The following is a 14186-nucleotide window of genomic DNA, read 5'->3' on the forward strand; positions in this document are numbered from 1 at the left end:
GAGCACAGGCACTGTGGATTTCTGTACTGGGGCTCACAGAGCACAGGCACTGTGGATTTCTGTACTGGGGGCTCACAGAGCACGGGCACTGTGGATTTCTGTACTGGGGGCTCACAGAGCACGGGCACTGTGGATTTCTGTACTGGGGCTCCACAGAGCACAGGCACTGTGGATTTCCATCCTGGGGGCTCACAGAGCACAGGCACTGTGGATTTCTGTACTGGGGTCTGGGGGCTCACAGAGCACGGGCACTGTGGATTTCTGTACTGGGGCTGCACAGAGCACGGGCACTGTGGATTTCTGTACTGGGGCTGCACAGAGCACGGGCACTGTGGATTTCTGTACTGGGGCTGCACAGAGCACGGGCACTGTGGATTTCTGTACTGGGGCTGCACAGAGCACGGGCACTGTGGATTTCTGTACTGGGGCTGCACAGAGCACAGGCACTGTGGATTTCTGTACTGGGGACTCACAGAGCACGGGCACTGTGGATTTCTGTACTGGGGCTGCACAGAGCACGGGCACTGTGGATTTCCATCCTGGGGCTGGGGGCTCGTGGCTGTGCAGGGGCTGCTGTGCTCTTGGGTTGGGTCTGGAAACACTCAGTGCTGAGTGGGAATCATACCTGGGAATACAGTGGGAACATTGAATGAGCTTTGTCCTGCATTTTATTAAACAGTTCAGGGCACTTGCACGGAGATAAAAAGGAGTGTATGAGCTCACTGCTCTCAAACTAATTGGCAGTAGCTTAACTTTCCAGCAGGCTTGGAGATGATCCTGAGGGACCCTGGGGGATCTGGAGGGCATTTCTCACCTTACACAGTGCAGGTAACGCTTTGGCTGAGACATTTTTCTGATTAAGCCAATGTAACCTGTCTAATTCATAACAATAATTACAGACAGACTATGCTGTGGGTTGGATTTGGGGTGGGGGGATCGTATCTCATTTAATGGACACTGCAGATAAACCCACATTGGGAGAGTGGAGAATTATGTTTGTTTTAAGTGCTGTTTCTGAATGGCAGGGTACCAAGAAACCTCTGCAATGCTGAGAAAATATTTTGTTTCTACTGATGCATAATTGACCCTTACAGGTTTTTATTGGCACAACTCTCCTGCCCATTGTATCAAATTTTTATTTTCTTGCATGTGTCAAGGAGGGGTTTTACGGTGTTTATACTTGCACTGTTTGAGGTTCTTGGCTTAAAGAAGAATGAAGGAGATCAATTTATTTAAACATAGGGTTTATGTTAACAAAATGTGCTTTACTTTAGCTATTGGTGGTGCCTTTATACAGAACCTGTTCTACTTGAGTAGTTTTCAATTACATGGAAAGCTATAGAAAGAAATAAGTAGAATCAATTTTGGTAACAGTTTATAACTGCTCATTTCTCTAGAATTTGCCATAGCTTTTCTCTCAGGTTTCTGTAACCAGTCCTTTATGCTTCTGAGGTTTTTTTCACACAACTGACCATCATGGCAGGAAAAGTAAATGCACAGATTAGTTAATTCAAAGTTTTGTTAATTCCAGTCTTATTGTGTCAAAATAATTTTTTTAACGTTGACCAGAATAAAATGGTGTCTTTTACAGGGGGGTGAGGTCCAGTCCCAAAGAGTGCTGGAATGCTCTTGTGGGGACCTTGCCTGTTGGAGCTGTGGCTTGGGACTGCTTCAGTTCTGTTCAGAGCCCTTTAAAGCAAGGCTGGTGCAGAGCATAAAACCAGCATCCCTTTCCTTTGGGAGGGGGAGGCAGGAAGCCTTGCAGGGAGGAGTGGCACTCAGCCACTCCAAAAAGCACTGCCAGTAAAGAGAACGTTTACTTCGTGTCTTCTTCCATTTCTGTGGGCCTGGTTGCTTTTGTTAGGACTTGGTGCTCTTCAGTGTGTCTCAAAATACAGAATCAACTCTCTGGCTAATTGAACAACACAATAACTTGTGTTTTATCAGGATTGTTCTCCCTGGAAGGTCCCACAGCACCATCTAGTGCCATCCTGTCCTAGTGCCACATGTGGGAGCAGGGGTGCTGAGGCTGCCATGCCTTGCTGGGAATGGCTAAATTAAGATTTAACTGTGACCTGGCATGGATCCAAATACAGGGGAAATTCAGATTCTTTTTAACTTTCTTCTTCAAGAAAACAGACTTAAAAACTTGGTCAAAAATTACCTTTTCTCATGCAATATATTTGTTACTGCTTCCGCATTTTTGTTTTCTATCTATAAAACAAAGGAGAAACTGTGGCACATCCTTAACTCTGCACTAATATACCTTGCACTTGAAGTACACGCCAACACACGTAATTAGCTTTATTATATCCTTATTATATCTTAAATCTTTTCCAAGGAAGGGCTGTGCTTACAGCTGCAGACCCCCTAATCCTAAAGCTCTGTGCCTTTCCTCCCAGCCCCACCGAGGTCATGCTCATGGTGTGGAACCTGCTGGAAATCACAGCACTGTGTCCAAGTGACTTTTGCAGAGACAAGGGGGTCACTCTGAAAAGAGTAAGGGTGTGATTGAAAAGTTCCTTTCTCACTTTTATGCCTCCTCTAACCAAGGTCCATCTAATGCCAGTGTACAAACTCCTGTCCTGACATACCTTAGTGATCTTGGTCTCTGCTGACACCCCATGAGAAATGGTTTGAATAGGAACACAGTGCTTTAATCAGCTGCAATTAGGAAAAATATTTGCATAGGATGAAGTTTTAAAAGGCTCCATTGAGGTGGAAGGTAAAAGAGGAAGAAAGCCTTGAGGCCAGGAGTCCAGGAGTGATGACCAGCAAAAGCAGCTGAAGAGGAAATGGGAAAAGTGTAGCTCCAGCAGGCCCGACAGTGTCCTTGAACTCAGTGGAGATGAGCTGAGTTCAATGCCTCGCACAAGGGAGAGGCAGGAAGGAGCTGCAGGAAGGTGTTACAGGTTTGGTGGCTGTGGCTTGGTCCTGTCCCAGGACAGGACTCTGGTGGAATCCAGCGGGCTCTGCTGGAATCCCCATCCCACAGAGCTGTGGGGCTGCAGGGAGAGGCTGCGGCTCTGGGGAGCGTGGCCAGGAGCAGCCCCGGGCCCCGGCCGTGGCAGGAGCTGTTCCAGCCCTGCTCCAGCCCTTTTCCAGCCCTGCTCCAGCCCTGCTCCAGCCCTGTTCCAGCCCTGTTCCAGCCCTGTTCCAGCCCTGTTCCAGCTGTTCCAGCCCTGCTCCAGCCCTTTTCCAGCCCTGCTCCAGCCCTGCTCCAGCCCTGTTCCAGCTGCTCCAGCCCTGCTCCAGCCCTGTTCCAGCTGCTCCAGCCCTGCTCCAGCCCTGTTCCAGCTGTTCCAGCCCTGTTCCAGCTGTTCCAGCTTCACTGCTGTGCCACCTGTGCAGCAACAAGAAGTTTTCGGAGTTGCTGTAGAACTTCAGGGTCCTTACTGCTGTGTAAGAAACAAATTTCTCACGTGTTTGAGATGCCCTCTGCTGGGAAAGCCAGGCAAGCTGGGCTCATCTCTAGTTTTACTTTCTGAAATACTCTTCTCTTATTCTTGGCTTAACGCTTAATCCAATAGCAGAAACTCAGCCCTTAACCTCACTGAAAAAAATGTTCTCTCCTTTTGGTTTTATTCTTTACACTCATCTGTGACAAAGGAGCTACTGCTGGTAGTTCAGATCACAGTGTTTCTTGTGTCTCTGAACTGTTTTGTTGAGAGAACTGAACTCTGGCTGCTCACATTCCTTTTGATTCCATTTTTCACACTTATATAATGTAGGCAAGAGGAACATCTGCAAATAGTAATTATTAATAAATACTGGAAATGCTTTTGATTTCTGCTGTTATGTGATGCTGGTAAGTTTTTTAACAGCATGTCATCACTCTTTCTTTTTTCACATTAATGTCCATTCCCACAGCTGGGGGCACTAGATGAATACCACAGAACAAAGGTGGTGCAATGTCTGGAACAACTCACAATGCCCTCTGTACAATCTCACAGTTGATATGAAATCTGGTTTATTTTGCCCCCTCTGATAAATTTTGCAGTAGTGCTTCTAATTTCACAGTTTTATTGTTAATGTCTAATATTGACTTCATTGGATGAGTTCCAGCTATTCTTGTGGTGTTTGTTTATAATTATAGTTGAACTATGGTTCAACTAGGGTTGAACTGTATTTTAGATTTTGTATTGTACTTTGTTATCTTGGTGGCTACAATATTTATCATGTTACCAAAATTGTGTGAACTTAACTTCATACTATTTTCAATATCTTTTCAGATTATCCTGTTATTTATTATGGGGAGAATGGGTGTATTAAGCATCATAAAAACATCAGTTCATAAGCCTTTGTTCTCCCCAGCTTTCAGAACAGTCATTTCATATAGAACAAGACATAAAGAGCTAAATTACATACTTTATTTTGAATAATTGCAGTAGTGTAAGCTTCTCAGAACCAACAATGTCATTAGAGTAGCTGGCAGAAGAGGAATGTATAGTAGGAGTTTTACACTTGAAATTGTTTTGCAAATAATTGAACTGGAAAACAAAAGGCAAGCACTCAGGAACCTCCCTAGCATTAAGCATGAATGGGTAATTGAGATCAGAAAATACACATTTGTGTATTCCACCTTTACTACAAACCCCTTTTTCCTTTCTAGCCCTGTTCTTTAGACAGATCAGACGTGGCTTTGGTGAAGGTTTTTCTCACTGGCAGTTGCCACATGTGTGTCATACTGGTGACCTGTGAGAATAATGAAAAATTGCATGGGAAATCAGTGGGTGAAGGAAAGGAAGGAAACTTCACACGTATTTCATGCCTCATTACAATAATCCCTACCTGGCTCCTACCATGTGTCCCTCTGGATCTGTGCCCACCTCCCTCTTCCTATTTGCATAATTTCATTCTTAATGATTTGCCACTGTAGTTTCAAATTCACTCGGTGACCTCCCTTCCCTGTCTGGTTTGGCAGCCAATTCCACAAATTGGTTTTATATATTCTTTGGGAGGATAAACACCTCTTAACACTGCTCTGCAGCAATGCTGTACTGGATGGAACCTATAGAAAACCTCTTAGCAACTTTATCTCATCAAAGCAAATAATTAAATATGTGCATGCTTGCACACACAAACCTATACTTAAACTCTCTTAAATAAAATCAGTTTCATGCTCTTTACTGTAGGGAGCTATTTCCAAATACCTGACTCTTCAGACTCCTGTGTTGTATCAGTGTCTCATGTCAGGCTGAGATTCTTTCCCTGCCCTTTCCACTAAAATCATTGAAATATATTCGGTCAGTCTTTCACATCAGAGGTGTAAATGGATTTCTTGAAAGTTTTTCTGCAGATAGCAAACGGCAGTCACTTTACAACTCTGCTCCATTGTGGGCAGCAGTGGAAGCCCAACACTCCCCCCGACTCTGGAGATGCTAAAACTGTGCTGACCTTGCATCCTCAAGGGCAGATGCTCACTTTTGCTGCAAGTGCTAACCTACAATCTGTTTATCTCCATGCACTGCGTATCTGGCAGCGCTCGCCTGGAAAGCAAGGCAGGCAAAAGGGAAAAATTCAGATCCATTTTCCTCTTGATGGTCTCAGTGTCCAATGGGCTTAGAAATGGTCGTCTTTATTTTAATTTTTAGCTTCCTTTGTGCTTCTCAGCCAGTTGCAATCTTAGAGAGCAGCTACAGTGTCAGTGTCAGAATATTCTCATTTTTGTGAAGCCTCTGCTGGAGCCTGAGCTGGGCTCTGGGGTCACTGTTTTCTTCCACATTTTGTTTATTCTGAGTGAATCAGACTTTGGGCTTTACCTCCCCTAGTTTATTCTTTAGCAGTTCCACCAGCTGGGTGGGTAACAGAGGTTCCCTCCCCGAGTAAATCCTGCTCTGCCTGCACTTGTAAACCACCACTGACTGGAGAAAAAGCCCCTGTCGTTTCAGTCCCTGTGGTTTTTCAAACTGGCACTCCCTATCAAAATAAAACATTAACATCAAATTACTCTGATTCAGCAACAGCATCTATTTTTTAAAATGAACTTGTCTGTTCTGTCAGGTAATTGTTTAGCTTCCCAGGGAATTACGTGTGTGTTGCAAATGGAGAAGTTCAACCTTGTAAATCCTTTCTGTGGCGAGGCAACAGGAAACCCACTTCTGCTTATTAAGATCACCGGGTTTAGTAGCAAAATTTAATAACAAATTGCTAAAATTGACCTTTTGAGTGCTAGATTTGCAGCATGCTCAGCCAGGAATCTCTTTATGATGTGTAGGAGGATTCTCCTGCTCTCCATTTACAGAATTACAAGCAGTGTTACTGTCACAGAGGTGCAGTTTCCTTTTGTGGCACATGCTTTGAACGAGCAGTGCCTGTTGCCCACTGTGTTAATATGGGCAAGCTCCTAAAGTAATTAAGTGGCAAATCCCAGCTCCATCCCTAGGAGGAAGGCACCATCTTGATTTATCCACAAGATAAAGGTTGTTTTGCTTTGTATTTTTACCTTTGCACCTGCTCTGTGCCAGTGTCAGTTCAGCCCTTGCTGCCTCCTCCCTTCCTCAACTTTGTTTCTTCCTCTCCAGCTGCTGTGCTTGAACATCTATATTTCTTCATAGCTGTTACCTGCGTTTTGGTCTGGGCCTCCTGTAAATAGTGAGTGACTCCCTGAAGCAATTCTTCCTGCTTCTGCTTCTTTTTTTCAGTCTTTTATGATCTATCTCAATTGTGACATTTGCAAAAAGATAAATTATTATGGATAGCTGGGCTGTGGGGCAGTCAGAGATGGCATGTATTATTTATTTTGAAATATGTTTTTAAATTCTGCAGAGCCTTCAAGTTGCACAGCTTAACTGTTGCCTCCCTGATCCTTCCTGTCTGCTGTAATTTGTGGCATTTATTTGTTGCATTTTGTTTTAGGAGCACAGTAGGAACTCTCTGTGGCTGATGGTCTGTCTGGATCTGTGATTTTTTTTGTGGACACAGAAAGCAAATACAAAACTTGTTGTTTAAGGGTTTTCTTTACATTAACTTCCAAGATGTTGAAGTAAAGCCCTGTTACTCAAGCTTAAGTGAAAAGCAGGGGACAACTGGGGGTTTTTTTGTTCAGTTGTTTTTGCTTGTAGCTAAACAAAACCTAAAATAAGCACCCTTTTAGATAAATGTGAGCATGTTTTGGACTCCTGTCCTTTAAAAATAAAGTTTGTGGATAGCTGAAAAGCTAGCTGTTGTTGTGACCTATCTGGATGAGGAGTAGTCCTGGCCTAGGGAAGTTCTGAGCCAGCTCTATGAATTAGCATGCATTAAATGATGGACTCATTTTATTGAGCAATAATAAAATATTGAAGTCAGATGGAAGGATGATGGGGAATTGCTATTTGCAGCTATGAAAGTGATGCATGTCATGTTAACTCCCAACCCAAACAACTCATTCGAAGATTTGCTTTCATGAAACTTAAAATCCTCTGTTTTGTCCAATCATCAGCTTTAAACCTGCTCCTTGTCAGTGAAGACAACAAATCTTTTTGCTTGCATCTGCCTGGGGGATGTGGAGAGCCGAGGTGGTCCTGTGTGATTAAATTAGATGAAAGACTTGCCTTCTACCAGGGAGACATGAAGTCTAATCAAGTGAAATGAGTTTTGAGATCTCAGCTCCTTTCCTTGGGGAATATCTGCTTACATTACACACTCACGACACCTAATTCATCACAGTTGAGGCAGCTCTGGCTCACAGGAGGGCTGGGACTGGGTGCCCTGGGACTTGATCAAGCCTCCCCCTAAGGAGGAGCTGCTTAGTGAAGTTAAGATGCAGCACACCAAGGGGAGAGCTTGGATGTGTCTTTTTTAAAATAGATGATCCATGTTTCTGTAAATCGCTTCTTTTAGAACAGAGGGGCTTAGGTGCAAAAAGGTAAAAAAAAAGGTACTTGGTCCTGATTGTAGTTTACAAATTATTGCTGTATAAATGTTAAAGAACACGCTCAGCGAAGAGCAAAGTTGAGGCTGTTACTTAATTTCTGTGATGTTAAATGATGTCTGTGTATTTCCATGTACTAGGGTAAGAAAGTAAAGATTATTCTGCCTCCTGACTAACAGACTTTTTGTTTGTCTCTTCCAGGGCATTGTTATAACTCCACTTCTGCTTTTGCTTTTTGTAAGTATCATGAAATTAATGTATCTTTTACTGGGTAATCTACACCTATTAGCCATTATATTTAAGATCTAAGTTGGGATGGTTTTCACAGTGCATAAATAATGAAGAAGAACAACTGCAAAAGCACTGTTCAGATAAACAGAGCCTTGCTTTAGGGCAGCTAAGGTATTTTTGGGTATTTTTGTGGCAGAGGTTGGCAAGGCAGGTTACTGGAGCCCTGTGCATCACTAATGCAATGCTGCTCATTCCTGTTAGTGAGGGCCTGGCATGCTGCAGCTCATGGCAGAAGGAAAGGGAGGACACAAAGCTTTATTTTCATGTTTTATAGAGGCAGGGATGTTAGTGTGCAATGGAGAGGCTTTGGCAGGGGGGAGGTGGTGTTTGGTAAATCCCTTCTCAGATGGGAACTCTTGGTGCTTGGGGATTTTCCTTCTTTCCTGTGAACCTCTCCAGTTTTCCTCTGGGTTTCCTCTGGTGATAAATGAGTGGACAAGTGAAGGAAATTCGGTGCAAGTAGAGCAGAGAAAAGTGAAATAAATAAAGCAAGTGCAATTAGAAGCTGATTTAAATGCTGAAGAGCTTTCACTTGTATTCCCAATCTTTAAATTAAAATATGGGTCCAAAAGTTGTTGATGCTTCTCAGATTTTTAACCAGGTCTACTCCAATCCCATTAATTCAGATAAATCTGTTTATTGAAAGGAGCTGTCAGTACTTTTTTGTTTTTAAGCAGAACTTCTACACACTCTGCCTTGATTTTCTTCTCAAGCAGTTGGTAAATGAGAGTCAAACGAATCGTTAATTATGCAAATATCTTAGTAGCTGGAGAGCCTGGCAAGTTGATAAGGAAGTTGCAGCTAATGGATTTCACTGGTATGTGACAAAAGGCTGATTACAGTGGGGGAAGGCAGGGGCAGCAGCACAGTGCATTAGCTATTAACAGATCAACCCGTTCACGTGGAAGATTTAAAGTGCATCATTATTTCTACCTGGTTATTTACCTCACTGTTTCCTTTCTTCTTTAATCGTTGGGAAAACAAAATTCTCTGATCTGATCCAAACTCTTCGCAGTTAACTAGAACTTCTCAATGACTGCTGTGTAATATTTACTTCATCATTTTACTGCTTTTTTTCATATTCACTTTTATGGCTTTGTTATTTAAATTGGAACAAGTAACAGAGAATAATAGGGACACGACCTGCTTCAACATGGGTAGAAGTTATCCACACATCTTTAACAGGGTCACAGAGCCAGGCTAGCAGGAGAATCCCATCCTGACTCACCCAGAACTGAGCATGAGCCAAGCTAAAAATAAGGATTTTTCTCTCCCTCCACCCTTGCAGTACTAGAAACTTGTGCCTCTGATAAACAGAGAAGTAATTTTCAGTAGGTCCTGGTTAAAGATGTATAATCCATTTGTGTTTGTTGCCAGTGTTACACATCTGAGTAGCCCCTCTCTGAAGTTTATCACCCTGGCTCCCCTTTGCCAGCCTTCAGTCAGCCAGGCTAAACAAGCCATGCAGTTCTACTCATTAAATTCATAACACAAATCCCTTCATCTGAAGGGTTTTGTGCACCTGCTCCAGGTGAATTCCTCCTTCAGCCCAGGTAATACAAATCCTGCACTTGGCTTCACCGAGGGCTTGTGCAGCCTCATGCAATGTCTCTGGTATCCCCTGTCTCGACTGATTTATTTCTTCTGGGACATCACAGTTTCCTTTTTCATGGATAAATAATATTTATGGTTCTCAACTACCCTGTATTCACCAGTCTGTGTCTTTCCAGCTGGTCAGCCCCTTGTTTGCAGCAGGGTTTTTGGATGCTAGTCCTTAAATCCCAGCTCTCCAAGGGTAATAATCTAATTCCCATCTGGGTGTTTCTGGCTTGTAAACTTGATCTTGTTTTGTGCATTACCCCAGATCACTGCACCACAGCTAAGCAGAGGAGCAGCCCTGGTGTATTTCAGATGAAGAATACCTGTGGTTGTTTTTAAAGCTCTCTAAAAGGCTTTAAAATCCACAGGTGTGTTTGGGTTGGCTTGGTATTTAATGTGTCATAGGGGAACCCAAAGGGCATTAGGCATCTGTGATCACTGTAACAGGGGAAACCCAAAATACACAGGCTCATTGCCCAGGGCAGGGAATAAAAAAGAAGTCAAGATTGTCAGCTTTTGTTTTTCCATACTTCTGAATGTGAAACTTTGATTTTTTTTTTTTTAATTTGACAACAGAACTGGAGGATATATAGGTATATACCTCTTATATACACACACACACATATAGATATATACTTCCAGTATATCTCTTTTTTAACAGCACTGAAATAAAACATTTGAATGGTGTCTTCACTATTTCATTATTTTCATTTATTTATTGAAATAACTACACTGACTTGTGTTGCTTGATGTTTGTATAAATGGTAAAGTAAGTTGAGCTAACTGTTTAGTTAGGAGGATTCACTCCCTGTCTCTTTAGACTATCCTACAAATGCTTATATAATTTACCTGGCATATATGTGTAGCAGGTCTTCAATTAAAGGAATATTGATGGAAATATTACCCCAGGTTATAAAATAATCAGAGATTGGTTTAGCTCTGTTTTGTGGAACACCAAATGTTTATTGTGACTTAACTATTAAACCTGTGTGCAGCTACTTCCAGTGCACACAGTTCCCAGTTTTTATGTGTGAAATAAAATGCATATTAATGTGTGATGTCTGTGTATGAAATTTGCAGATACTAAGAAAAAGTGCAGATACTAAGAAAATGTTAATGGTGTACCTTTGTTTTGTAGCTTGGATCATCCTCCTCTGTGCCTTTTACATCCATTTTCTCGCAGCTGTTCATGACTGTTGTAGTCCCTCTTATCATTGGACAGGTATGTCTATTAAATATACATTCTTATTTAAAATAAAGAAGATAAAGAGAGCTCTCTGAAAGACAGAGTGCCCGATGAGCTGCCACAGAGGAGCAGCCTGGGGACGGTGCAGGCCAGAATCAGGGAGGAGAGGCTGCAGGGCTGCCTGGATCCACACTGGTCTGTGCTGGGATCCAGCGCCTGTGCAGGGCCAGAGGGAGCTGAGCAGAGGGGAGATTCCAGCCCAAATGAGCTGGGAGAACACAAGTGTGTTATCTACTAGTAATTACAGGAATAAGAAAATCTCAGCGTTAATAGACATATAAAGGCTAAGCCATCACAGGTTAAGAAATCATAAAATTAAGGCTGCTCAAGCCATTTTGCTTGTGCTTTGCAATAAGGGGTTTATTTGCACAACTGCAAACTGTTTTTACATGAATTCTCTATCATGTTTCACTGGGTGGAAGATATTTGTGAGTTGTTATTCAATATATTAAACTTTATACTCATGGTTCATATGTTCACACAAAGCCTTATTATTCATGGCATATGATAGAAAACTTCCACTGAATGTAAAAAATATTAATTACATATGTAAGGTTTCCTGTGATCCTTGTCTCTGTGGTGTCTGCTTGTTCACAAATGTTAATATCAGTTATTTTTTCTCCCGTGTCATGGCGGGAAACCACAACAGTAAGACCAAAAGTAGCTCACGTTCCTCTAAGCACAAAGACTTTGTGTCTGAAGTTACTGCACCTGACTGTGCCTGTTCAGAGATGTAGAGGAGAGGAAATGCAGATGAAGGGTACAGATCAGAAAGGGCAGGCGTTTGTATCCATTGTCTGCATTGGGCAGAGCTGTACAAAGGTGAACCAGCCTGCTTGGAGGATGGTTCCTCCTCAGCTTCCTCACCCATCTGTGATCAGCAGGGGCTTTATGCTCAAACCAGAGTAAAACAGGAGGCTGCTTAAAGGAAGAGATCTCCAAGGGCTTTATTTTCCCTAAAAACCCTGCCTCTGGAAAACCTGTGTTGCCTAAACACTCATTTCCTGAGCAGGCTGCAGAGCTGGCTGGCTGAGCAGCCCCTGGGATATCAGCAGAGCAGATAAGAAGGTGCTTTTAGATTTGTTTTGTTTGGGGTTTTTTGTTTGCTTTATGGCAAAACGTAGCAAGAGTTTTGGTTGCTTGGCTGGCTTGTCAGAATTTTTGATGATGGCTGGAAGAAAGAAGCCACAGTAGTGTAAATGTTGCTTATTTTCCACTGGTTTTTGAACAGTTTTTTAGCTGTGTAGGACTACTATTGACAGGAGTGGAACGTGCTCCTCCAGCTGCTGGCATTGCAGTGTGCAGAGGGCTGCAGGTGCAGGCTCTGCTCAGGGGGGGCCCATTCTTCAGGGAGGGAAAGAGGAGGAGGAGGAGAGGGGGAAGGTCCTGTGTGAGCAAAAAGGCACCGAGTCTCACTGGTGGTGACGGTCCCCAGAAAGGAGAATGGCTCTGTTCTGTGTCAGAGACGTGCAGAACCTAGAAAATGTCATGGCCTGTGTCCTCAGTGTCTGCAGACATGTTCTGCTGATTGATACTCAAATCAGTATTGATAGGATAATTCTGCATTTGTATTTGTGGAGTGACCAATCAGACCCCTCTGACAAGAGTCTGGAAAAGGGACACAATCTCCAGTATTTTATAAAGATCTCATTACTGTAGGCCTTGAAGATCTGTAGTGGGTAAGAGCTTGTTCTTTGTGCATCACTCCTGTGTACATCTGAGGGGAATCTGAGAATACTTATTGTACTATAAACACGGTAATAGATATTTCTTGGAAAAGATTTCTGAATCTGCTCTGGCAGCTTGAAGTTCTGATCATTTTTTATCTGGGTAGCAGAGTCCTGGGTGAGATTGCTGCTCTCGAGCTGTTGTGATTTGCCTACACTCATTGTTTCCCTGTCCATAGGTGTTAGTAATACTTGTAGTCATCAAATGTAAGATTTTGAGAAATACCCCAGTGGTTTTGTCACGACCAGTTGTGAGATTTAGCTGGAGACTGTTGTTTCTTTGCTTATTTTTTCCTTCTGAAGTGACAGATAACAGGAACAGTGAAACCCACTGCAATGTTTCCTTTCCCCTTTTTGCAGACTTTCTCCATTCCCTACACCTAAGTGCTTATGACAGACTTTTATTTTATGTTTTATATTAAAGAGTGATTTATGATTAAATGTTAATGAAATAGAATTTTCACCGTGCTTTCATTATATTCTACTAGTTTGAACATTTTTCAAAGCAGCACACCAAAACCCACTGTTTTCTATGAATAAATAATAAAAAGCTTGTCTGTACATTATCATTCATGCATTCTCTAGTTGCCCCATTGGTAATTTGTCTGCCAGCCTAAAGTGGGCACTTCACATTAAACAGACCTTAACTAAAGCTAAAATTAATGTTATGATTCTGTGCAGTTCTTCTTCCCAAATCTATGAAATGAAACCAGTTGTACAGGAATCCTCACTGAACCTAGTCACACACACAAAATATCTTGATGTCCTACAAGTAAAGGATTTTAAGTGCCTTCTGCATGGTTGCCCAAAATGTTCCAGAGGAGCCCTATCAGCATTTGGGAGCTGGGTTTATAAACACAAGTCTGAAAGGATGCTGCGTTGCAATACAAGCTGTAAGTGAAATTGAAACTAAAAAGCCTAGCGAGGTATTGTTGAAAATATCTGGCCTGACTCAAAGATTTTCAAAAGGAAATTTTGCTATTTTAAGTTCATTGCAAAAGTCTGTTGCTGAAGGTGCTAATAACATTAATTAAGAACGGGTTAGGAATCTTACCTTAGAAGACAAATTAAGGTAGGTAACTGCTGCGTTTAGGTGTGGTGATGATCCAGAGTTTCAGCTTGTTTGGTGTTTCCTTGTGGGGATGGTAAAGCCCCAGGTGTTTAGAAGAAGATACCAATAAACAAAAGGAGCAGAAGTGCAGTAAAACCAGTGTAAATTCTGTTAAACAGGAGGTCAGTCCAAAGGAGTTGGTAGAATCAGGAAAAATCTGTTTTACACAATGATGTAAATAGCAGTAGACACTCTTGTGTGTAATGGAAACAGAAAAGGTGACTTCCCATCTATTCCATTGGGGTTTGGGGGCTTGGGTTGTTTGTTTGGGTGTTTTGGGGTTTTTTGGTTTTTAGGGGTTTTTTTGTGCGTTTGTTTTTGGGTTTTGGTGGGGGGGGGGAGGGTTTGTTTTGGGGT

General features: G+C 42.5%; 1 protein-coding gene across 3 annotated transcripts in view; it reads left to right on the plus strand.

Annotated features, from left to right (window-relative positions):
• Positions 1 to 14186, plus strand: part of SLC10A7 (solute carrier family 10 member 7) — a 100470-nt gene that overhangs the window by 60506 nt on the left and 25778 nt on the right. For all 3 annotated transcript variants that reach the window (XM_063414973.1, XM_063414972.1, XM_063414971.1), the window contains 2 exons: positions 8057 to 8092; positions 10884 to 10967. In XM_063414973.1, coding sequence (XP_063271043.1) covers positions 8057 to 8092; positions 10884 to 10967 — 120 coding nt within the window. The remainder of the gene's footprint in view (positions 1 to 8056; positions 8093 to 10883; positions 10968 to 14186) is intronic.

This window comes from Prinia subflava, chromosome 18 (genome assembly GCF_021018805.1).
Source record: "Prinia subflava isolate CZ2003 ecotype Zambia chromosome 18, Cam_Psub_1.2, whole genome shotgun sequence".
Lineage (NCBI taxonomy): Eukaryota > Metazoa > Chordata > Aves > Passeriformes > Cisticolidae > Prinia > Prinia subflava.